The sequence below is a fragment of the Trichosurus vulpecula genome, chromosome 1 (genome assembly GCF_011100635.1).
Source record: "Trichosurus vulpecula isolate mTriVul1 chromosome 1, mTriVul1.pri, whole genome shotgun sequence".
Classification (NCBI taxonomy): Eukaryota; Metazoa; Chordata; class Mammalia; order Diprotodontia; family Phalangeridae; genus Trichosurus; species Trichosurus vulpecula.
Window position 1 is genome coordinate 403,433,060 of NC_050573.1, and position 23,886 is coordinate 403,456,945.

At 40.3% G+C, this 23,886-nt stretch overlaps 1 protein-coding gene across 1 annotated transcript in view; it reads left to right on the forward strand.

Moving 5' to 3' along the window:
• Window positions 1–23,886, forward strand: part of EGFLAM (EGF like, fibronectin type III and laminin G domains) — a 261,390-nt gene that overhangs the window by 89,404 nt on the left and 148,100 nt on the right. The window contains exons 2-6 of the mRNA XM_036767943.1: window positions 8,906–9,015; window positions 9,682–9,765; window positions 12,548–12,574; window positions 19,412–19,529; window positions 21,309–21,444. Of these exons, the coding sequence (XP_036623838.1) occupies window positions 8,906–9,015; window positions 9,682–9,765; window positions 12,548–12,574; window positions 19,412–19,529; window positions 21,309–21,444 (475 nt within the window). The remainder of the gene's footprint in view (window positions 1–8,905; window positions 9,016–9,681; window positions 9,766–12,547; window positions 12,575–19,411; window positions 19,530–21,308; window positions 21,445–23,886) is intronic.

Consider the following 23,886-nt stretch of genomic DNA (forward strand, 5'->3'; position numbering starts at 1 on the left):
AAGAATGTAGACAAGTTGGAGTATGTCTAGAGGACAGTGACTGGAATGATGAGGGGAAGAGGAAACGATGAGTGCTGATTGAAGGAATTAGGGCTGCTTAGCCCGAGAAGGGAAGACTTTGGTGGGGGAGGGGTCACTATTGCTGTCTTCAGGGATTTGAAGAGCTGTACAGTGCATGGAAGTCAAGTCAAATAAATAAGTATAAGCACAAATATTATATTTTTTCCTTGCCCTCAGAGGGCAGAACTAGAAGCAATTTGTAAAAATTTCAGAGAGGCAGCTTTTGGTTTAATATAAGGGAAAACCTACCTAACTGTTCACCATTGGAATGGACCGTCTTCAATTTGAATTGCCTATCACTGGAAGTCTTCCAATGGTCAGCTGCTGGGGATGTGTTGTGGGGTGTAAGTGACGAACAGAAGATTTATGACAGACTCTGCATGTATGATTCTAGCATGGGCTGTCAATCACCAGCTACTGTCAATTTTTCCTAGTTGTCTTTGATTCGCCACCCCATTGATGTTCCCATTGCCATCTCTAGCCCCCACTTCCACGTCTCCAGTCTCTTCTCTCCAGTCCCTTCTGTCTTTCCCTTGAGAGTCATATCTGCCTAAAGCACCATACTTAATATAGAGACAGTGTGTTGTATAAAGCAAAGAACTTTGGTCTGGGAGTAAGGGAAGCTAGATTCCAATTCTGACTCCCTTATTAATTAATTATGTGAACTTGGTGAGTTATGTGACCTCTGGGCCCTAACTTCCCCATCTGTAAAAGGAAGGCTGACTAACTCTGCAAACAAATTCGACTTTTAATGACAATTGCAACTTAATCAGCAGACTTCATTAATCAACAATCAAAAAAGTATTTATTGAAAACCGATTCCATGCCTAGCATCATGACACAGTCCCTGTCACAAAGAGTTTAAATCAGTTGAAGAGACAAGACAATCAGACAAAACAATTAATGAACAAGACAGGATGATCTACTGATCGAATAAGGAAGTAAATTACAGAGCCCACAGTCAATTAGATAACCAGACAATATATAATAAGGTGCTAATTATATAGTGCATAGAACAAATACAAAATAAAGAAGATGAAGGGAAGAAAAATCCAATATGGATTTGAAGCATCAAAAAAGACTTTATAGAGGAATTGGGAGAGTAAATAGTATTTTATTGGTTCAGATAAAATCCCTTGAGACAGGATAGCTTGAGGTGGGGATATAAAGTATGGCAAACTTCTCTTGGTTCTAGGAGCCTGAAATATTAGATTCCTACATTAGAGCTAGAATAGAACTTAGAAATCACCATAGGTTAATGTACTTATTTTAGAGATAAGGAAGCTGAGGAGTTGTGGATGCCTGAGGTCACACAGCTGTTTTGTGGTAAAGCCTAGATTAAAATATCTTTCTCTTGACTCATAGTTTAGTGTTTTCCATTTCTTCATCCAACCCTTCTCTCCAGAACCTCTGACCACTCACGACAGCTTAGATTTCTTAACAGTGATTTCTAGAGCAGGAAGGATGGTATGATGTAGGTCGTTGGATTTGGAATCAGAAGAATTGAGTACAAAACTGGCCCTGCTGTTTATTATCTGTATAACCTTGGGTAAGTTTCTTTACTTCTCTGGTCCTCAGTTTCCTGTAAAATGGCAGTTGACCTAGACCATCTCTAAGTTGGCTTCTGACTCCAAATTTATGATCCCATCAGTCTTTCTAGGCTCTTCTGTTTGTGGGCTTCTGAATTTGAAACATCTTGTTTTACTGCTGTCTAAATAATCAAGCCACCCTTTCCCAGTGATCCATCCCTTGCAACAAAGAGAAAAAAAAGAGAAGGAAAGAAAAATGCAGTTCAGCAAAACCAATGATCTGTGCAATATTCATAACAATTGTTCTCCACTTTTGAAGAAGAGGGAGTGAGGCATATTTCTTCTAATTCTTCTTTGGGACCAAACTTGGTCGTTATAATTACATAGTATTTAGTTGTTTTCCCCCTTTCCATTTGGATTGTTGGCATTATGTTTTTCTGATTCTGCTCACTTCACCCTGCATGAATTCACGTGGACCTTCCCATGCTTCTCCATATTCTTCATTTTCTTAGGGCACAGTACTATTCCATTACATTCGTTTGTCACAATTTGAAGAAGTCATTGTTGATGGTATCTGTTACAGATTTTCCAATGACTGCTTTGCTAAGTACAAATCCCTAAGTTGTTAAGGATAAGGCTTTCCTATGCTGCCAATTGTACCTCCTCCTACTCAATACCAGTCCCCGAACAGGTCTATGGACCCAAGTGGTAGCATCGAGAGAAGAAGGAGAGCAGTTGTATTACTTGGTCTCCCTGCCTTCTAAAGCTCTTCATATTCTTCGGATGTTTTCTAGGTGGAATTAGGTTACAAGTAAGTAGACAGTAAGAACATCATAAAGGCACAATAGCAAAACTAGCTAGACCCAGCATTTCCTGCCGTTTGTCAGATTTTGAGGGTTTCTGAAGTGGCCAGATGACTCAAACAAACTATGTGCTTCCTGAGTTCAAATTTTCCTGTTGCCTTGAAGGCATTACCTTGGAAATGGCCATGGTGGGAAAATTCCTGGTGACTTATTCACTGCCGCCTTAATAAGACTAGTTGGAGCAACCTTCCAAAATATGGAAACATGCTATGTGTGGTTGTTTGTCTATTCAGAATTTCCTGATTGTTTTTAGTTAGTCTGGGCAGTTTTCTTTCCATCTGCTTCTGTGGATATAACTTGGTTCATTCCATGAAAATCAAATAATTCAAGAGCTAGCAATGTATTTCTGTCATGTTATATTTTTTATTTATTTTGGGGGGTATTTTTATGAATTGAATTACAAAAGTAATTACATCAGAAATGCATCGCTCCCAGGAAGCTGAAATGAAGTATTTTATTAAATAAAATTAGCACAGGAAATTGACCTAATTATTCAGAAAGTTGAGATGCAAACGGAGTAGTGTAGTGCAGTAGAGCCAGTGTTTTGACAGCCCCAACACAGGGTTTACTAAAAGTGCTGGAAAATAGTTTTCATCCCTCTGACTTTCAGAAAGTACAGCTTTCTTTTACTTATGAAAGTCCTTTGGAGTGTATTATATAAAAGATACCTTTCACCTTTTAAAGGCCACAGTTCTTCAAAACTGGCTCAATGTTTCCTTTTTCTGCCATTTCTAACCACTGCTAATTAAATAGGAAATGTTATTTTGTCTTTAGGTTTAGAAACCATATACATAGACTTGTCTAACTCTCATTTAAATTTGTCACGCAAGTGAGTGACCTTTGAAAACAACCTGATTTCATTCAGCAGTGAGTAAGCGCAGCCACTTTGTTATACTATGGTATGGAAGGTCACAGAGAAAGAGTAGATGTTTAAAATCACCGTGAAAACATTTGTTTGGAGACAAATTGTTTCCATCTGCTCACCATTAAAAGGATATTTGAGAGGCATGATTCTGATTTCACAAATGTGGCTTATTGCCACCAATGACTTCCTAAGTTGTAAGAGATATATGAAATGCCTTCAGAGGGGTTATGGTCTTGTCATTAGTGTGAGGAACAGGAAAGAGACCTTGAGAAGATCATTTGACTCAACACTCAGCCTACTCCCAATCTTTTGTCCAGCATTTTCCAGACTAACTTGACCGATGAACTTTGAAATATACTGAAAGGACCCATAAATTCTAGTCCAGGAGGCCTGAGAGTATAGAATACTTCCACGTCCCCTCTCCTGCCCCCACATTCTTTTCCTCAGGAAAAAAATGAGGGTTTTTAGGGAAATTTTGGACAAATAGAGGAAATCAATTCTATTTTCATACCCCTCAAATTGCCATACATACATACATATTTTGATGCATACATACTTTCATGGGCAGTTTTACAACCTTTCTGAGTCTCATTCACTTTTCTAATACTGCTTCTGCCTCAGTGGCAGAATGATACATTTAGAGAGTTAGTGCTGGAAGGGACCTTAGAGGCAATCTAGTCCAACTTCATCATTTTACAGTTGAGGAAACTGAGGCATGGAGTGGTTAAATGATTTATCCAAGATCACACATGTATGAAGTGGCAAATCTGGGATATAAACCCAGCTCCTCTGACTCCACATTCAATATCCTTTCTACCAACTAAAGCACAGATCTTCAGCAAGGTGGCACTATGGTGCATAGAAGCCAAGCCTGGACTCAGGAAGGCTCATCTTCCTGAGTTCAACTCTAGCCTCAGATACTTGCTAGGTGTATGACCCTGGGTAAGTCACTTAATCCTGTTTACCTCAGTTTACTCTTCTGTAAAATGAGCTGGAGAAGGAAATGGCAAACTTCTCTAGTATCTTTGCCAAGAAAACCCCAAATGGGGTCTCGAAGGCCCAGGCATGATTGAAAACAACTTGACAATGATCAAAAACAACACAATTATATGTGAAATGTTTTGAAGCCATGCATATCTCCAAAAAGATATTTTTCGCATGGAGCCTATAGTTTTGTGGTGTTAAACCCCTGGGGGTGATGGAAAATAGTTTGGGAAGTGCTGCTTTTGCCAAGTCTTATGCCTGAGCATCCTTTGCAATAGAGCAGCCTTTTATGGACCCCATTCCATAAACCATTACGTGTTGAAATGGGAGCGTGAGGATGTTCAGTCTCTAGAATAGGGTCCATGTAGGATTGTTCATGGAGAGGATTAATTCTAGTTATTAGCTGTTGCCACACCTTGTTTGTTCCCACCACTGCTTCCTTTACCTCTACTATTTCTTCTTCCTTCTACCCCTTAGTATTATGGAATCATAATAATACAGTGAGTTAGGGGGATGTCTACCCCAAGCAAGTGAAAACCTCCCCTGGCAGAATGGGCAGATGAGAATGATTTGGTCCAATGGCCATGAAGGCAATGGAAGCAGGTGCTGTGGAGTGCTTAGAGTTTGGTCAGACATCAAAGACACCAAGGTCATCCATTCACTGCATCACAGGCCATCACTGGTTGTCCTGACTTGATTGCCAGCTAGTTAACATCAGAGCCAGGACTCAAGGTTCCTGACTTGGAGTCCAGTGGCCACTATACCACATGGCCTGACTTCCTAAGATTAAGGGTTAGTAGGGAAGACAGTTCTGGGCATTAGCGGATTTCAGGAAGCTGGAAATGCATATAGAAGTCTTACTGCTGCAATCAATGCCCTTCTGATACTGGGTCAAGCCTCTGGGAAAATCCCTCATTGTCAAAATTCTCCATCATGCCCAACTTGTGTTTCTCCTTTGATAAAGCCATATTTGGGTTACATATTGAAAATCCAATGAGTTTTTCCCAGAAAGCTGAACTTTTCTTGAAACTCTTGACTGTGAATATTATATTTCAGGGATTGTTCATTGGGTCTTCATGCCCATGTGTCAAGCCCTCTCATCCCTTTCTTCATCACAATATATCCGTTCCATATCAGAGCTCCATTTGTTTCTTATTTGTTGGCTTGTAATTTAAGTCCTGCATTGGCAGCCAAAAAAATCATTTCCTTTCTATTTCTTTTCCCTAGCCTTCCTTCATATCATTTTTCCAGGTAGGATGTTGTGTGGCACAGTAAAAAGAGGATCCCTGGCATCTCCACTACATGTCGGGAGAGGCATCATCGTTCTTTGGAAAGAGCATTGGCTCTGGATTTAGAAGACCTGAGTTCAGGTGCCACCTCTAATAACCACTTGCTAGTCAACCTTGGAGGGTCAGTCAACAAACATTTATCAAGTACCTGCTAAGTATGGGGTAAATCATTTAATCTCTCTGGGCTTCTCTATCTTCATCTATAAAACGAGATGGTTGAGCTGGACCAGTGGTGTCAAACTCAAATAGAAATCCCTGTGGGCCATTTTGATTTTGAAAACCACAAAATTAAATTTATCTGTGTTGTATTTTTTAAAAATATTTTATTAAACATTTCCCAAATATATTTTAATCTGGTTAGGCATACTCAAAAGTTTTGCAATCCATGGCAAGTAAGTTTGACATCACTGGACTAGATAGTCCCTGAAATGCCTTCTAGCTATAAATCTATGATGCTCTGCCTGGGGTTCCACTCTTACCTCTGATTTGTTTTTGTTTTATACATTGGTGACCTTAGAAATAGATGATAACTTAAACTCCCTGAGCCTTAATTTCCTCATCAGCAAGATGAGAAGGTTGGACTAGATGCTATCTGAGGTCGCTTTCAGCTCTAGAGCTACGGTTCCATGATAAATCCCAGATTGAATGTCATCTTCTCCATGAAGCCTCAAAATGACAGTTCCCTCCTCTGAATTCTGCTAATTCTTTGTACCTATCTTACTTGACTTTTACATCCTATTTTGTATTACTGTAAATTGTTTCTATGGCTTATCCTCTAATTAGTCTACAAGCTATCAAAGGACTGACTGTTCTACCCACAGAGCCTAGCACAAAGCTTTAATCATAAAAGGCATTCAATAACTGTTTATATACTGAATTAATGAATGAACGAATCACACTCAAAGGTAGCATTTTCAAAGACCTACCCCTGCTCACCATCATCCCACACTGCTAGTTTTTGTTTGTACGCTAGGATGTCCTTTTCTCTAATATGCCACAGAAAAAAATCCAAACACACAGTTTGCCATAGGACAGAAATAATTGGGAAGTCCTACTCCAGAGAATGTTCACTTCTATTTTAAAATTATTGTCATTTCCCTGAAGCATTTTATGCCTGAATGGCTGGAGGGTCACAGTATTTGGATGTTCTGCACAGCTTTTTGCATGTGGGAGTACCTCAATAAATGCTAATTAATGATTTAGGATGGCATAATTTACAAAAATGAATAGCTTTCTTGCTAGGGCTCATTCATTTTCTAGGACAGTTGGTCATTATTTTACATAGATACCATACCTTTTGTTATTTTGTCAAACTAGTAGACTTGCTCAGCTAATTGCATGCTATTTTTGGTGTTACTGTCTAGAGATAGATTCTACGTGTGAAAAATGAAACAATATAGTGGAGTCTGTTTTAACCCAAATAAGAGTAATTAAGCTGATATTTTGTTATAGATTTTCTTGAGTTACAAAGGATAGAAGTCTGCACACATGATCACGGTATGCACTCACATACAGTGCCTTCATTTTGTTACATAAGGAATCTTTGAAATGAGAGAAAACTCTAAGCCATGCTCTAATGTGTGCTAGCTTTCAATGCTCTCTCTTTAATATATATACTCTATTGATGCCTTCTATCTTTAAATATAAATTATTTCAAACCTCTTCCTCCATATTGAATTCTCCCATGTGACAGGGATAGATGCAGTGGCCAACACATCAATCCTGTCTGACAATCTATACAATATTTCATATACATAATTCTCCACTTCCGGAAATGAAGTGAACAGGTACACTTTTTGACTCTCGAGACCAAACCAGATCATTATACTCACTCAATATTATGTCCTGATCATTCTTGGCCTTTCTACCAGGCTGAGGAATGGCTATTTCACTAGGACCTACACTGGTTTTTTTAGTTACTTAGACTTCCTTTTAGTAAATTTACATTGTTATCTTGTACTTACATTGTTATAGGTATGATGGATATGATTCTCTTGGTTATGCATATTTTTGCTCTACATCGGGTCAGAGAAATTTTCCAGTGTAGTTTTGAATTCCTTACATTTGTCCTTTCTTAATGCACGATAATATTCTGTTATATTCATGTACAAGTTTTTTTTTCATCCATTCCCCAGTTGAAGGAAGGGCAGCCATTTTGTTTTCCAAGTCTTTGCCACCATAAAAAGTATGAGTATGTTTCTTGTATGCTCATGTGTGTGAATATACTTCCTCTAAGATCACAAGTGTGAGTATGTTTCTTGTAGGCTCATAATGTGAATATGTTTTTTGTAGGCTTGTATATGGGAGTGTGCTTTCTGTGTATTCATACATTTGAATATGCTTTTTGTGGACATACATGTAAATATACTTTTGTATGCTTATATGTGTGAGTGTACTTTTGTGTGCTTATACATTTGAGTACATATATGCTGTTTATGCTATGAGAATGTTGATATATGTTGGACTTTTGTTTTTGTCTCTGACTTCCTTGTGATACATATGCTGTCTCAAAGGATATGGAAAATTTAGTCACTTTTCTTGCATGGTTCCCAATTGATAGCTAGATAGATTCATCACTCCTCCAGAATGTATAAGTAGGCCTATCTTCCCAACATTGACTGTTCTTAACTCTTTTATAAGTTATGTTCTTGGATTTGTCAAACATTAGCCTGCTATTTAGATCTGAACTCTCAACTGCTGAATTTGACACTAAGGACAGTACACTATAACAGATTCTCCTTAAAATATCTATAAAATCCTAGAGGAATATCTCCCTTGCATTAATTCTGACTGGAGAAGTAATTGTTTTTCCCAGAGGAATGCAGCAGATGGTCTCCTGAAGGTCTGTGGGTGAATCTATGATTATTGCCTTCAACTTTTGTTCTGCATAAAGTCTGAGAAGTCCTAACCATCTCCTTCCTTTTTAGCCAGCTTTAAGTTTATCACATGGCCCTTTAAACTCAGGAATAAATTGACAAATGGTAGGTGATCTTAAAGTCCCAATTTAGTCTGTAACTAAGCTTCCGGCAGGGGTGAATCAGAAAGTGTCAGGCCATCCTCACCCCAGAGTCTTTTTTGTGGGTCTCTGGAACTCCAGAGACTGCAGAAGGGATTTAATCAAGAAACCTGAGTTAATTTACCTGCACAAAAAACCCCAACAAATCCACCATGATAAAATGCAGTTGACTATCTTCATTGCCTTCATTGCAAAGTATATGAGTTTGAATTTTAGCTGAGTTTCTGATTTTTCTTCTTAACAGCCAGATAAGACCTCCCTTGCACCTTCTAACACAGTGTCCTTTTGTTTTGAGGCAGGCAGACTGGGTCCCCCTGTTAATATCCTGCTGGATTCTTTAAATTGCTCAGCTTTCCAGATTCAGTGGAGAATGCCCCATCATCATACCAGTCTCATCACGGGCTATACTGTGAGTATATAGGCTTGCTGTTTGCTTGTTTGTTTTTTAAGTAGAGTATTTGCCTTCCTAATATCTGTTGACCTTCTCCTTCCCTCCTGTCCCTATGTGAGCTCTTGCTATATGAACAGCCCTAATTCTACTAGGATCACTTCTTCCGAAGTACCCGATTCTTCCACTAGCCCTGAAATGAAGGCGAAAACAATTTGTACTTGCATGTTCATTAAAAGCTACAGCTGGGTTAGTCAAACATCTATGTGGTTCCCGCATCATTCATAGCTTCAGGCCAGGTTTAATAGAGGTGGTAGATATGGTCCCTACCATCAAGTTTGGAAAGCCTAAGCCTGTATTTATGAAACAAAGAGAGAACTACAATGAGGCACCCTACAGTAAATGAAAAATAATGTCTACAGTGGATCCAATCGCTATGCACCGAGGGAGCAGGAAGGAAGGTGATAGAAAGTTATTCATAGAAAGCACCTATATAATATGACTTGAAGTAGGGTCATGTAAATAAAGTGCGTGGGAGGATGGGGGATCAAAAGGAGGGGGTTGTGGAGGGAGCAATGAAACCTGATAAATTAACTCACTATAGCTTTTAGTGAAATTAGAGCAGTATGTGTTCTGTAAGAAAACCTTTGCACTGCTGTTGACCCCAGTTAACTATATTTCTTCAAGGTGTTTTACTCTGAGGCAGGGGAGGACAAACTCCTACACCAGATGTCAAAAGATGTGCCCCTCAGCGAGGACATGCTCAATATGGTGAGTATCCCCATAGCTGGCAACGTCCCTTGAATATGATATGATAGGAATGTCAGTGCCCACAAGGACACTCTCCATAACTAGCAGCAGGAATTGGAATGTCTCTTATCCTTTAAGAAAGTGTGTTTTTCTCAAATTTGCATGTTGGAAAGGTGGAAGACTACCAGGTCAGGATGTTGTGTATACCATCAGTCATCATTATCTGATGTTCAGGCTTATTTTTCTTCCTCTCCTTAATTGTCTTCTTTGAAGGTTCAATCTGGAGGAGTGGGGTGGGGTTTCATTCTCTTTCATTTCCGCAGGATGACAGTGGTAGAACGACAAAAGTCATCGATACAATGTATTTTTTAAATGAAATAAAATTTGTGTGTTGTATGCCTCCAAATACTCAGTCATTTGCGGAAAATATAAGTATTAAATTGTCCTGTTCTCTATTTCCACTCCTTTTTGCCAATTGCAATGAAAATGACTTCCTTATAGCTGCATTTTCCTTCTCCCCATAAAGTTCAATTTTGATCTTTTAGAACTAACTCTCAGGAAAGCTTTATAAGTAAAAATGACAAATCTAAATGTTCCCAACTGCCTGAAGAGATACAATGAAATGAAGAGAACAATGGATTTTCAAGTATATTTTAATGGTCCTATCTTTGATTTTTTTTCCCTCTTTCTCATTACTCTTTCCTTTCATTTTACTACAGCTTTCTTCATTCTTTTCTATGTTCTCACCTTTCCTCACCGAGCAAATTTTTCTTCTTAGACATTTTCTTTCCTTTTCCCCCTAATTTTTAGTTTTGGGGGGATATACTTTGCTTTCTCATCAACTTCATTTCCAAACCTATTCTCCCTCTCTCTACACAGCAAGCCATCCTTTATAATTTATGTTCAACTGTTTCATTTGTGTCTGCCTCTTCATGACCCCATCTGGGGTTTTCTTGGAAAAGATACTGTGGTAGTTTGCCATTTCCTTCTCCAGCTCATTTGATAGATGAGGAAACTGAGGCAAACAGGGTTAAGTGACTTGCCTAGGGTCACACAGCTAGCAAGTGTCTGAGGCCTGATTTGAACTCAGGAAGATGAGTCTTCCCGACTTCAGGTCCAGCACTCTATCCTCTGTGCCACCCAGCTGCCCATCTTTTATAATAAATAATTAAAAAAGAATAAATAAAAAGCTATAGTAAAACTATATTTTGTATCCCCTTTTCCCGTTCTCAGTATCCTTTCTTCTTCCTCTCTCTCTCTCTCTCTCTCTCTCTCTCTCTCTCTCTCTCTCTCTCTCTCTCTCTCTCTCTCTCTCCCCCCCATCTGTCTCTATCTGTTTCTGTTTCTCTGTCTCTCTTTGTCTGTCTGTCTGTCTCTGTCTCTCATCTCTCTTTGTCTCCCTCTCTCTCTGTTTCTGTCTCTGTCCCTCTGTCTCTATCTTTCTGTCTCTATCTGTCTCTGTCCCTCTATCTTTCCCTGTGTCTCTCTGTCTTTGTGTGTGTGTGTCTCTCTCTGAATCTCCTCTGTCTGTGTCTGTGTCTGTCTCTGTCTCTCTCTCTCTCTTTCTGGTCTGGCTGTCTCTCTTACAACTAAGAGGGCTGGTAAAACAGAGCCTGCTCCTTTCCGACTGAGACTGGGCAAAGGATTAGGATCCTGGCCTCAAGGCCTTCAAGAGAAAACGTTCCTATTGTTGTTTCTCCACACAAGGCATTTCCTGCCAGATTCGGGTCTTTTTCCTCCTCCTGCTAATGTCAACAAGCATTTATTGTGCGGCTGACTCCTTTTGTTCCCAGTTTAGGAAACTAGCTTGGGGCTAATTGGTTGGGGGGATGTAAGAGAATGATAGAATGCGGCGCCTGCCTGTGAGCTGCCTAGATCCTTGCTGGAAAAAGAAAATATGAAATAGAGAGCAGCATAGGTCTTTAAGGAATACTCATTAAATGCTGAATTATGTGCCATAGACTACAAATGTTATAGGAGCTGAGAGATGGGAGGGGTTACTGTGGGCTGCACTCATCAAGGAAGATTTCTTGGAAACAGGAACTTGAGAGAGCATGTGGTACTGAACTTGACCTGAAGTTCAAATCCTGGCTAGATTTAGAGCTGGAAGGGACCTTGGAATCCATTGAGTCCATTTTACAGACGAAGAAACCGACACACAAAAAGGTGATGTGACTTGCCCAGGTCACAAAACTAGCAAATCTCTTAGTCTAGATTTGAACTCAGATTTTTCCCAACTCCAAATCCAGTGTCTGCACCGAACTACCTCACTGCCTTGCCACCCTACCTAGATACTACCTGTGAGGCTTTGGCCAAGTCGCTTAGTTTCTCTGATTCTCAGTTTCCTCTTTGGTTTGGAGGTGATTTGGAGCTGATATAGTCAAATCACCTCATTTTACAGAGAGGGAAATTAAGGCACAGAAAGGTTGTCCAAGATCAGACAGCAATGTCTAAAGTGGAGATAATAATACTTTTACTCTTGTCCTTGTGGGTTTTTCTGTGATTAAAGCACTTTGTAAACTTTAGAATTCTATAAATGTGGTGTCACAATATTTGGCTCACAGGATGGGATAGGAAGGGCATCCCTTGCTATGGAACAGTGTGAAAGAAAGTCCAATGGTAAGTGAGTTAGGAGATTGTAAGGAAGGTATCTGAACTGACTGGAGCAGAGGGCTTCTGTAGGAATGATGTGAGCTCCCAGCTTTGGCCTGAGTACTAGCATAGCTGGTTTGCAGACTGACCTTGAGGCTTTCCATGTCCCTTCATCCTTCATGCTGTTGTTTCTTTTCTTTCCCCGCTACAGGGTCAACTTGATGGCCAGGCAGCTTTTGTAAGTATGCTTTAAATGCTAATGTATCTATGATGCAACTCTAGGAGTGTAGGTGGTCTCTTCTCATCAAAATATTGAAGTTGGCAGACACTCTTTTGATATTTATTAATCGGAAAGACCAACCAGACAGTACACATTGCTAGTGAGAGCAGAGACCGTGGAGTGTACAAGGTGAATTTTTAATCATTAAAAAAATAAGCCTCTCTTAGCCTTGCTGGGTGATGCTTCAGCTCACATGGCAATAGAAGCATTAGAGGCCCATTTTTTAAAAGATTGAAATAATTTAATCTCTGTCTTGAGTCCAGGTGAAATAGATTGGAAGAGAGAGAAAATATTTAAACTGGTAAAGTGTCATGATGTTTTTTTTTAATCTTTTCCTTCCTTTCCTTTCTCTCACTCCCCCTGAACTTTTGCTGCACACAGTCTCAATTACTTCAGACATTTCTGCAGGATGTAGTCAATTCAACCAAACAAGAGTTGATTTTTGAAACTAGGTCTTATAGCCTGCCTACTGCAAAAAGAGGATTTAAGCTGAAAATAGTGTGTTTGATTTTTTTGGTTGAGTGCCAAACAATGGACTGGAATGCCAACCAGTTGGTCTAATTCATTTAATAAAATGGCCATAATAATTCAACTTATTGTTTGGAGTTTGGATCTGTTGTTTCACGATTCATCCACAGGCTTTCATTGTGTGGAAAGAGCATTAGATTTTGAGTCAGTGGATGTAGGCTATATTCCTGCCTCCATCGTTTCCTATATGACTTCCTATATTAACCTTTCTGAGCCTCAATTTCTTAATCTGTAAAATGAGTGGCTTGACCTTTGTTATTGTTGTTCAGTCATTTCGGTCATGTCTGACTCCTTGTGACTCCATTTGGGGTTTTCTTGACAAGGATACTGGAGTGATTTGCCATTTCCTTCTCTAGCTCATTTTACAGATGAAGAAACTCAGGCCAACAGGGTTAAGTGACTTGTCCAGGGTCACACAGCTAGTCAATGTTTGAGGCTGGATTTGAACTCAGGAAAATGAATCTTCCTGAGTCCAGCCAGGCTGGGTACTCTATCTACTGTAAGAAGACTGGAAAAGTAAGAAGGGGCCAGGTTGTGAAGGGCTTTAAAAGTCAAACACAAGACTCAGTATTTGATCCTGGAAGTAATGGGGAACCACTGGAGTTTTGTGGAGAGGAAGTAACATGGTCAGACTTTAGAATGGTCACTTTGGTAACTGAGTGGAAGATGGGTTAGTGTGGGAGACACTTGAGGCAGAGAGACCAGCCAGAAAGTCTGTTCCTGCTGGAATGGGAAGAGAGACAAGAGACATCTTGTGGCTTCATTTCCACGAGCATGTAGCATGGATCCCAGTGGGGTAGGAGAGCTGAGCAGCAAGGGATTAGATAGTGAGTTGGAGAAGAAGAGTATAGGCAGTTTCCCCTCAGGTCTCACAAGCAAAAACTCTTGAATGGACTTTTATTGTCATTCCACTCACATCAGAATAAGGAGATTTTGGATCTGCTAAATGCACATCAGAGAACTGTACACTCAAAAAGGATAGCACATAATTAAGACATAATCCATGCTTTTGCAGGGTTTACAGCCCAGCAAGGGATGGAAGTGGGAGGAAAAGGGCATATGCTATACCCATTTCAGACCATTATAAACAAACACTTATCCACTTATTGTCCACCCGGTGTTAGGTGCTAGGGGTATAAAGATGGAGAAGAGTGTAGTCCCTACCCTCAAGGAGCTTATGTCCTATCCTTTTGGCAGGGGAGGGGGAGCAGGCATTTGGGGTTAAGTGACTCGCTAGCCACACAGCTAGTAAATGTCTGAGGCTGGATTTGAATACAGGTCCTCCCAATTCCCGGGCTGTTGCTCTATCTGTTGTACCACCTATCTGCCCCTGTATCCTATCTTTAAATATTGTGCAATAAAATCTGATCAAAATGTAAAAGAAAAGGTAGAATGACATTTGGCAAATGAATCGGTTAGTTCAGCTCATGAGGGAAAGTAAAGCAGCTGCTTAAAAGGAAGTCTCTCCTTGTATTTAGCCTGGAACATCTGCCTCCTTGACTTTAGATTAGCAGAGCACCGGCATTTAAAGGGCTGTTTTATACATCTTGAGTGTTTGTGGTCACTCAGTCAGAATGGCTGCTGTGTGGGCATTTGTTCTACTGGAATGCAGAGTACAGTAGCCTGGCTGTTGGAAGTGCCCTGGACACCCCTGAGGAGCACTTCCAGAAAGAGGAGGATGCTGTGGAGAATCTATTCAGTGCCAAATGTGCATGTAAGAGGTTAGAATAGTGATGAGGGCCTCAGATCAGGGGGATTCCAGGGAGAAACTAGTGGTCCACTGGGGTACTCATATATAATTCTCATCCTTTCATGAATCTGCACGAAATAGCATAGCCTTTTCTCATGCTTAAATCCTCCTTCCCCTCCCCTCCCCTCCTCCCTCCTTTCCCTTCCCTTCCCATCCCCTGCTCTCCTCCTGTCTTCTGTTTTCTCCTCTCTTCTCCTCTCCTCTTCCCTCCCCTCTTCTCCTCTCATCTCCTTTCCTCAGTTGATCTCCTGTTGCAGTAACCTTTCAGTGCTTTTCTGACAAAATTCTCCCCAAAGTACAAATTATATAATCATGTGATAAATGTTTTCTTGAAATTTATGCTAATGCCTGTTGTTTGTTCTCAAAAAGTAAGTTATTTATCGGTCAGGGAAAAGGATGCTGGGTTCTGGGGTCCACCTCAGACTCATTATGTCCCCCAGGTTTCTTTTGCATAAATAGAGCAAATGGGAGCAGAGAATCATGGTATTTGGAGCAGGATCATCTAATACAACCTTCTTATTTAACGGATCAGGAAACTGAGGCCTAGAGACATTAAATAATGTTATCCAATTATTTAAGGAAATTTTAAGAGAAAAAATAACATTTAGAACTCATTCTAAGCATTTGAAAGAAATTCTAGAAAAAGGCAAACTGGTATTGTTTTATTACACCAAAGCCCTATCTTGGGAAGGAAAAAAAATTTTTTTGTTGAAGGTGACCTGAATCTTAGCTCCTGTGTAAAATCCCAGTGATTTGTTTTCTCTTCATTCTATTCTTCAAGACAAAACAAAGGTTAAAAGGACAACAAGATCATAGGTAGAAACAAGACAGAAAGAAATAGCTTAGCTTGTTCTGAAATTTTCATTCCATTAAAAAGAAAAACTCTTTTTTTCTACTAAAAAAAAACCGAACCTTTAACTTCTTAACTAGGGAGGTTGGTGTAAATCTAAAATAATGAATAATGGACAGTTAGATACCCAGGATTGGTCTGAGATTTCATCACAGAATTGAGATTTATCACTCCAGTAATGAAGTCAGTTAGATAAGAGGAGGGATGTTAGAGAAGGAAATGAAAAATTAGACCCCCGAATCCTGCTCCTTATTCTACATTCTCTGGCTCAGAGACTGTTTTCCTCTAACCTAGAGTTTAGCTCACTGCCTTGTGCATAGTAGGCATTTGTTGAATACTGAATTGAATTAAATTGACATGCTAAGCCCCCTGCATAGGAAAATAAATGGACTCTGCCTCCAAAACTGATGGAGTTAAGTGAAAAACAGCTAACTTCCCATGCCAGAGAGAGAATTTTTTTTTAATCCCACATGAGAACCTTCTGGATATAAAGATTTTCCTAATTTTTTAAAGTGAAAAGCTTGTCTTTTTGATTTGTAAACTTGAGTAGACCCAGGGCAATCTGATCTTGAAGGTTCTTAGTAAATATTTTTGGTGATTTGCACATTTCTTAATCTTTTCCACCCATGTATCAGACAGCTTTACACTCAGGGAAAGTGTTTAATGTTAACATTTGGTACATACTGGCTGAACTCTAATTTACGGCTTATAATGATTTTTGCAGACCACATCTTTAATTCATACGGTTTTATGATTTTTTAGGAGAGGAGGAACATGAAACAGATGGCTTTGAAATATTTTATTTGGTCTAGAAGAGAAATTCTATATGCATTAGGAGTTTCAGGGGTTGGAAAGGAAGGGCTGGAAAAGGACTCTAGCCTTTTGCCCTCCTTAACTAGAAATGGAGAAATGGATGGATTATAGGGTTGTTGTAAGTGATACCAGGAGATGGGATTCAGAGTGAAGAGGGTGAAAAGGAGCAGAGGAAGAGAGGAACTGCATGGTAGTGGCTCCCCTCACTCCAGAAACGCCTGTAAGATGTGGGGGTAGCTAGGAAACCCTGGCTACTTATCAAAGACAACTTCATTTCCTCGTCTTGCAATCATGGCTCCTGTTATTTCTTGCATTGGATTAGACGGAATAATATTATTTGAATGGGTTCAACTTCTGTCTCTTCCAAGCATAGCTTGTAAAATTCACAGAGGAGGGAAATTCAGTGTCAAGTTCAGGGAACAAGAGTAGTCCAATTTAGTTGGAAAAGTTTATGAAGGAAAGTAATGGGGAATAACGTTGAGAAGGGAGGTAGGGTCAATCAATAAACATTTATTAAGTGCCTCCTAAGAGTCAGACTCCGTGGTAAGCTCTGGGGATTCAAAAAGAAGTAAAAGACAGTCCCTGCCCTCAAGGAGGTTGAGATAACATGCAAACAAACCTATACAAAACAATCTATATACAGAGTAAATAAGAAGTAATTAATAGAGAGAAGGCATTAGAATTGAGAGGGGTTGGGAAAGGAAGTTAGTGGGCAGAGTTGAGGAGGGAGTGGATTCCAGGCATGGAGGGCAGCCAGAGGGTCTTGTTCATGGAACAGCCTGGAGGGGCCAGTGTCACTGTATTGAATAGTATGTGGGAGAGAGTACTCTGTAAGAAAACCTGAAAGGTAGGAGGGGGCTAACAAAGCATTTTATATTTGATCCTAAAGGCAATAGGGAACCCCTGGAGTTTACTGAGTAGGGGAGTGACAGGTTGAACCTGCACTTTAGGAAGGATAGATTAGGGTGGGGAGAGACTTGAGGCAGGCAGACTCACCAGCAGGCTATTGCAGTAATCCAGGTATGATGAGGGCCTGCACTAGAGTGGTGGCTGTGTCAGAAGAGAGAAGGAGCATTTTCAGGAGAGGTTGCAAAGGTTACTGACAGTGCAAAGAGCTCTGATTTTGGAGTCAAAGGACCCAGGTTGGAAATCTAATTTTCTGCCACTTATTATCTATGTGACCTGAATCCTTGCTCTCCTCCATGCCAAGAAGCAGCTGAATGGCTAGCAGAGTTCTATATGTGCAGGAAGCGCTCTCTGTCTCTCTCTCTCTCTCTGTCTCTCTCTCTCTCTCTCTCTCTGTCTCTCTCTCTCTCTCTGTCTCTCTCTCTCTCTCTCTCTCTATATATATATATATATATGTATATATATAACACATACACACATATATGTATGTATACATACATATACACACACATATGTGTGTGTTTCTACACACACAGAGTGTCTGAGGCTAGATTTGACCTCAGGTCTTTCTGACTCCAGGCTTAGCACTCTATCCACTGCACCATCTAGCTGCCCTACGATAATTCATTTGGTGCCTAGTAAATCATTTTTGCTCTTCAAATGAGCAAAGAACTAAGGACAATGCCTCAGACAGGCAGAAGAAACTGTGGAAAATCAGTTTTGGCAAAGCAAAGAATCATAGAATTATAAGATCTTGGTTTGAAAAGGACTTCCAAACCCATCTATTCCAAACCATACATGACCAAGCATCTCCTCTCTAATATACCTGATGAGTCCTGCCTTGGCTTGCAGATCACCAGTGAGAGGGACCCACTCCCTCCTGCCATAATCCATTATCCTTTTGTTTAGCTCTAATTGTTTAGGGAGGTTTTCCTTATGTGGACCCTAAATCATCTTCTCCGCAGCTTCTGCTCAATAGTCTTAGGTCTTTTCTCTGAGGACAAAGAGACCTTTGATCCTCAACCTAGTTTCAAATAAGAGCTCTTCAAATAGTTAAAGAATAGGAAGTCTGCAGTTGATTAACAAAGAGATCTGAAGTCAAATAGAAAAAGGCTTTTTTAAAAAAAAATGGTGAAGTGGTCCACAAGCTTCATTAGACTGCCAGATTGCCATGACACAAAAAAAAGATCAAAAATTCCTCACGTCATTTGTATGATTTAACCAAGGTCCCATTGGCAGTAAGAGGCCTAGTTAGAATTAGAACTCAGAACCTCTGATTTGAAACCTAACACTCATTCCATTGTACTATGCTCCCCTTAGCATATTACTATTGCTTAGTATTATATTTCAGTGTAGCAGATATAGAAAGTATGTGGAACAAGTTTTGGCTCAGTCATACAGAGGAAGTGACCATTTTAGGTTGGTGGTCTGAGGACAATCGGAGCCAAGGGCAAGGGACAAGTCTGGATCTGTAACTGTATGTATTTTTGCTGCACCCCCACACAGTCAGGGTAAGAAGCGAGGGCTCCATCTCTTGTGGCTAGTCCCATTGCCCTCAAGAACATCTGTGTTTCAGAGATGAAAATGGTATAGTTCAAGCATTCCAACACTGGCCCCAGGGAAGAATGTTACTTCGATTCAGCAGCCAAACCATAGGAGCTGCTTCAAACTTCATAAACTGTTTCTGAATAGTGATGAGCAGCAGTTCTAGGACCATTTGCACTGTCCTCTAGAGAGCAAGCCTTCCAGTTAGATAGGAAACAAGTGAGGTTGCTTTCTTCTTTCTTGATTTTTTTAAAACTGAGTTGACACTGCTTTTGTCTTTGAGGAAAGCGTGAAAACTGTTGCAAAAAGATTCTCCAGGTAGCCCACATGATGCAGTATCAATAGAGGTTTCCAAATCCCCAGACTCATGAATTCTTTATGTCTTTTTTTTGACCATTGACAGAAACTAGTGATTGGGGATTTAAAACCAGGCACCACCTACAGAGTGAGTGTAAGAGCTTATGGCTGGAACATCAAAGGACGCCCAAGCTCTCCCCGACATGTTACCACTCTATCAAAAGGTAAAAAATTGTCCTGAATCCCTTGTAGTATAAAATGTATGGTCTCCATTAATGAGAAACATTTCATTTTGCATAGATAAATGTAAGTGACTGAGAATTCAAGTTCTGCTCATAGACTGAAATCCTGATAGCATAAAGCAAGAGAACAGGATGTTATTGTAAATTGTGGAACATTTCTATAAATTCAAAAGGATAAACACATGTGAGCTCCCAAGGGTCGAATGGTATGAACTTCTTAAAGCTATATTTTTAGTTGGAGTTACCAGATGAAGAAAAGGAAAGAGTTTTTCATGATTTTCATCTGTACTCTCAGAGAGAAGCAACACTCGGGGAGAGGGCTTCAAAATCAGAAAGACTTGGGTTCAAGTTGTTCTACATGATCTCTGAGGTTTCTTCTGATGCTTGAATTTGACATCTCTAAATTGGGCTCCTTATGAAGACACAAAGTGATTAATCTGCAATAACATAATGTCTGACAAAGTCAATAGGTTTGTGATACAGGAAAGCAATGAAGCTGGGGACCTCATACATACTGACGTGATCCTGAGCAAGGCTCTTAATCATTCAGTGCTGTGTAATGTTCAAAGCTCTATTCTAGATCCATGGGGTCAAACTCAAACAGAAATTGGGGCCACTAATCTGCAAATAAGGGTCCCTACCTCTGCACCCTGCCCTGGTGGGTTGCCTAATTGCCATCTCTGCTCTAGGTGACTCTCTAAAGTCTACAAGGTTCAGAAAAGGTGTCAGCTTGCATCTTCAGAGGGGGATTCCCCACCCAGGAATTTCCTACACCAGTGAAGTCCCTTCACTCCATACTTAATGAATCCAGCCACTGCATGGATCACCCTTTAGACTCTCATGGAATCATAGAATCCTATCATTGGAAGGAACCTCAGAGGCCATCTGGTCCAATTGGCTACAATTCCCCTCTACAATACTCCTGGCAAAATAATGATGCAGCATTCTTTTAAAAATCTGCGTGATGATGTACTTTGATCCTTTATGTCAGTCCTTTCAACTTTTATTTTTTGTTCAGTCATTTTCCTGACACTCTTTCTGACCCCATTTGGGATTTTCTTGGCAAAGATACCAGATTGGTTTGCCATTTCCTTCTCCAGCTCATTTTACAGATGAGGAAATTGAAGCAAACAGGGTTAAGGGACTTGCCCAGGGTCACACAGCTAGGAAGTGTCTGAGGTGAGATTTGAACTTAGGAAGATGAGTCTTCCTGACTCCAAGGCAAGTCTAGCTGCCCTTTCAACTTTTGGATAACCCTAATTGTTCAGAAATGTTTCCTCACATCAAACCTATGCCTGCCTCTCTGCAACTTCCCCTTACTCTAATTTTACCCTCAGATGCTGAACAGAACAAGTTTGACCCTTCTTCCTCAAGATAACCCTAAGTACCCTCCCCAAATCCTAGTCTTTCTTCCCAGTTCTTTCAGTTCTCTCTTGCCCTTCTCTTATATGGCATGGAATCTGTTCCCTTTGCCATCCTGATCACCCTCCTCTGGACACTCTTTAGCTGATTAGCATCATTCCTAAAAGGAGGCACCCAGAACTGAATGCCATATTACCGGTATGGTTTATCTGGGGCAGTGTGGTAAGGTAGAGAATTAAATGACTGGGATACTGATACCTCAAGCTTATAGGAAGTACTTTTGAATGAGATTCAATTGTTCCTAGAAGAGGCAGGCCCTCTTAGGAGAGGCAGATGTTTTGTGGGCTACCTTCCCATTTGCTCTAATAACCTGACAAATGTTCTTTTGCTCCTGATTAGATAAATGTATGCCCCCGTCACCTCCTTATCAGCCTCAAGTCATCGTGGTTTCTGACTCCGAGGTGGCACTGTCCTGGAAACCAGGAGAAAGTGAAGGAAGTTCACCTATTCAGTACTACTCTCTGGAGTATATCAGGTACCTTGATGGGTCCAATCTAAGTACTCAGCATTTTCATTTCAGGTGTTTGAAGCTCAGTAGGAGACCTGACTATGAACCCTAGTCATTCCAGGAAGAGTGTGTTGACGCATGTTTATACTCCAACCCTGAACTTGCCCAGACGATGCCTCTGAAGTCCACCACGAGGCTAATGACAGTATCAGTGGGAGTGGCCTGTTACCATCAACTGCCAACCCTATCCCCACCCTCAGAGATAGCCCTTTAAACTAGAAACACCCAATTGTAGCTGGCATTTTGTAGACCCATTGGAGCTGGCTTATTTTTCAAAAATTTACCCACAAAGTAAATATTCGATAGTGACTCTCCTTAGAAACTTAAAAAATGAGAAGCTGAATGGGCACTAAGGCAGCTGTGCTGCTGTGGGGCAATTTTTATACTCTTTCTATTCCGAACTTCAGTTCTTCCATTTCCATTTATCCGAAAGGGAAGGTAGGAGAAGTACTTCTCTGCTCAGGAGGATCATGGGATCTCAGATTTAGAACTGGAAGACACTTTAGTCATGACCTAGTCCCAACCCCCTCATTTTACAGATGAAGAATCTGAGGCCTCAGGGAGGGCAGAATAAAAAAACCTTCTCAGGCCAAAGGCTCTTTTTAAAAAAATTCTGATGGTGACAACTGGAGTTTGAATCAATGTGCCCATTTGATTGGTAGGTCTGAAACACAAGAAACGTTTATGGCTTTTGGAGTCTATATATTAAAGATGAGAGGGAGGGGGTGGTCCTAAGGTTCTTTCTCCTCATTTCTAAAAGGGATTAAGTTAGCCTACCTCTGCACCCTGCCCTGGTGGGTTGCTCTGAGTCAGAGGCTCTCTAAAGTTTGAGGAGACAATTCTGCCAAAATTTATATAGCTATGCTCTTGGTTCTCTCCTTCCCACACTTTGTCTTAGTTGGACGATTCTGCCAAAATTTATGTAGCTATGCTCTTGGTTCTCTCCTTCCCACACATTATCTTAGTTGGGGAGGACAGGAATTGGGCTCTTGGAGGAGAATGATCATGTTCCTTTCATTGGCCTGTGTAACTCTCAACAGGGTCTGCCACTACCATGCTTAACACACATTTGCAGATGTAGAATTGACAAACTCATTATCATCCTAACCTATGTAGGCACTGCCTAGGGATCTGAGGATTCTCCTCTTGTTTCTAGTTAGTACTAGTTTATGGTCTATAGTTTGGAAAGCCCATACAAATCTCTACTTAGAGAATTCTTATATGTTGGTGCTGAAAGAGACAATAAGGAATGTGTCATCCTAAAACTTAAAAAAAGAAATTGGTAACTATTTCAATGCACAGTATCTTAAAAGTCTTTGTTAAAAGTACATTAAGACTTTTGGGACACTCTGCACAATTGGTTTCCTATGCAAACCTATGTATTTTAATTTATGCATTTAGAAACATTGTTCTAAAAAGGGAGCCCTGACATGCACACACAAAAAAGTAAGAACCCTGTATTTGGTCATAAGATACTAGGATCATTGATTTAGAATTGACAGGGGCCTGAGAGGCCATTTCATACAGCCTCTTTGTTTTACAAATAAGAAAACTAAAGCCCAAAGAGGTTTAAGCCCAAGGTACCATATTGGAACCTGGTGCATCTGACTCCAGCCAGCCAAAAAGCCAGTGGGTTTGTGGGGCAAGTCACTTAATATCTCTGTACCCCAGGTTCCCCATTTGTAAATAAAAGGATAGGACTAGATGACCTCCAAGGTCCCAGCTATATGAGCCTTGTAAGGAAAGGGAAAAAAAAATTTCTCTAGCACATGACAATTGTTCCTTTAGCTTCCTGCTCTGCAAAATAAAATTGGAGTTGATTCTACTCTGGTCCAACAAAGCATATCATTGGCAAAACTTATAAAGAGGAGGGAAATTTCTAGTGCAGGCACAGGGGATCATTTGTAGAAAGTTCCACTAATAAGCTGGTGTTCATTCATTCATTTCAAGGACATATGTTTGTTAAATACCTGCTGGGTGACTGACACACAGGGAGAGGGAAGATGACACTGAGAATTATGACAAGCTCGCAGTTGAAAAGAGATTGCTTGTATTTAGTTGTAGGGTTGTTACTTTCGACATGTCAGCCTCACACTCAATCAGTCAACAAATATTTAATTAAGCATCTCCCCTGGGTAAATACTGTGGTTGGTCCTGAGGATTCCAAGACAAAAATTAAAGTCCCTGTTCTTAAGTTGTTTGTGTTCTGTTGGGGAGACAACAGGATAACACGATATTGTATATACAGTATATACAAAATTCCCTTTGCTTTTTGTCCTTCCCCTTTGCTCCTGCCTCCCCCTTAAAAAGTGTTCTAGCATTAACAATCAAAAGGGTAGGGGTCAGGCAGGACAAAGCAGAGTTGGTGAGAACTTGGGAGAGAAGAGAACCTGATCTCTTGACTTCCAG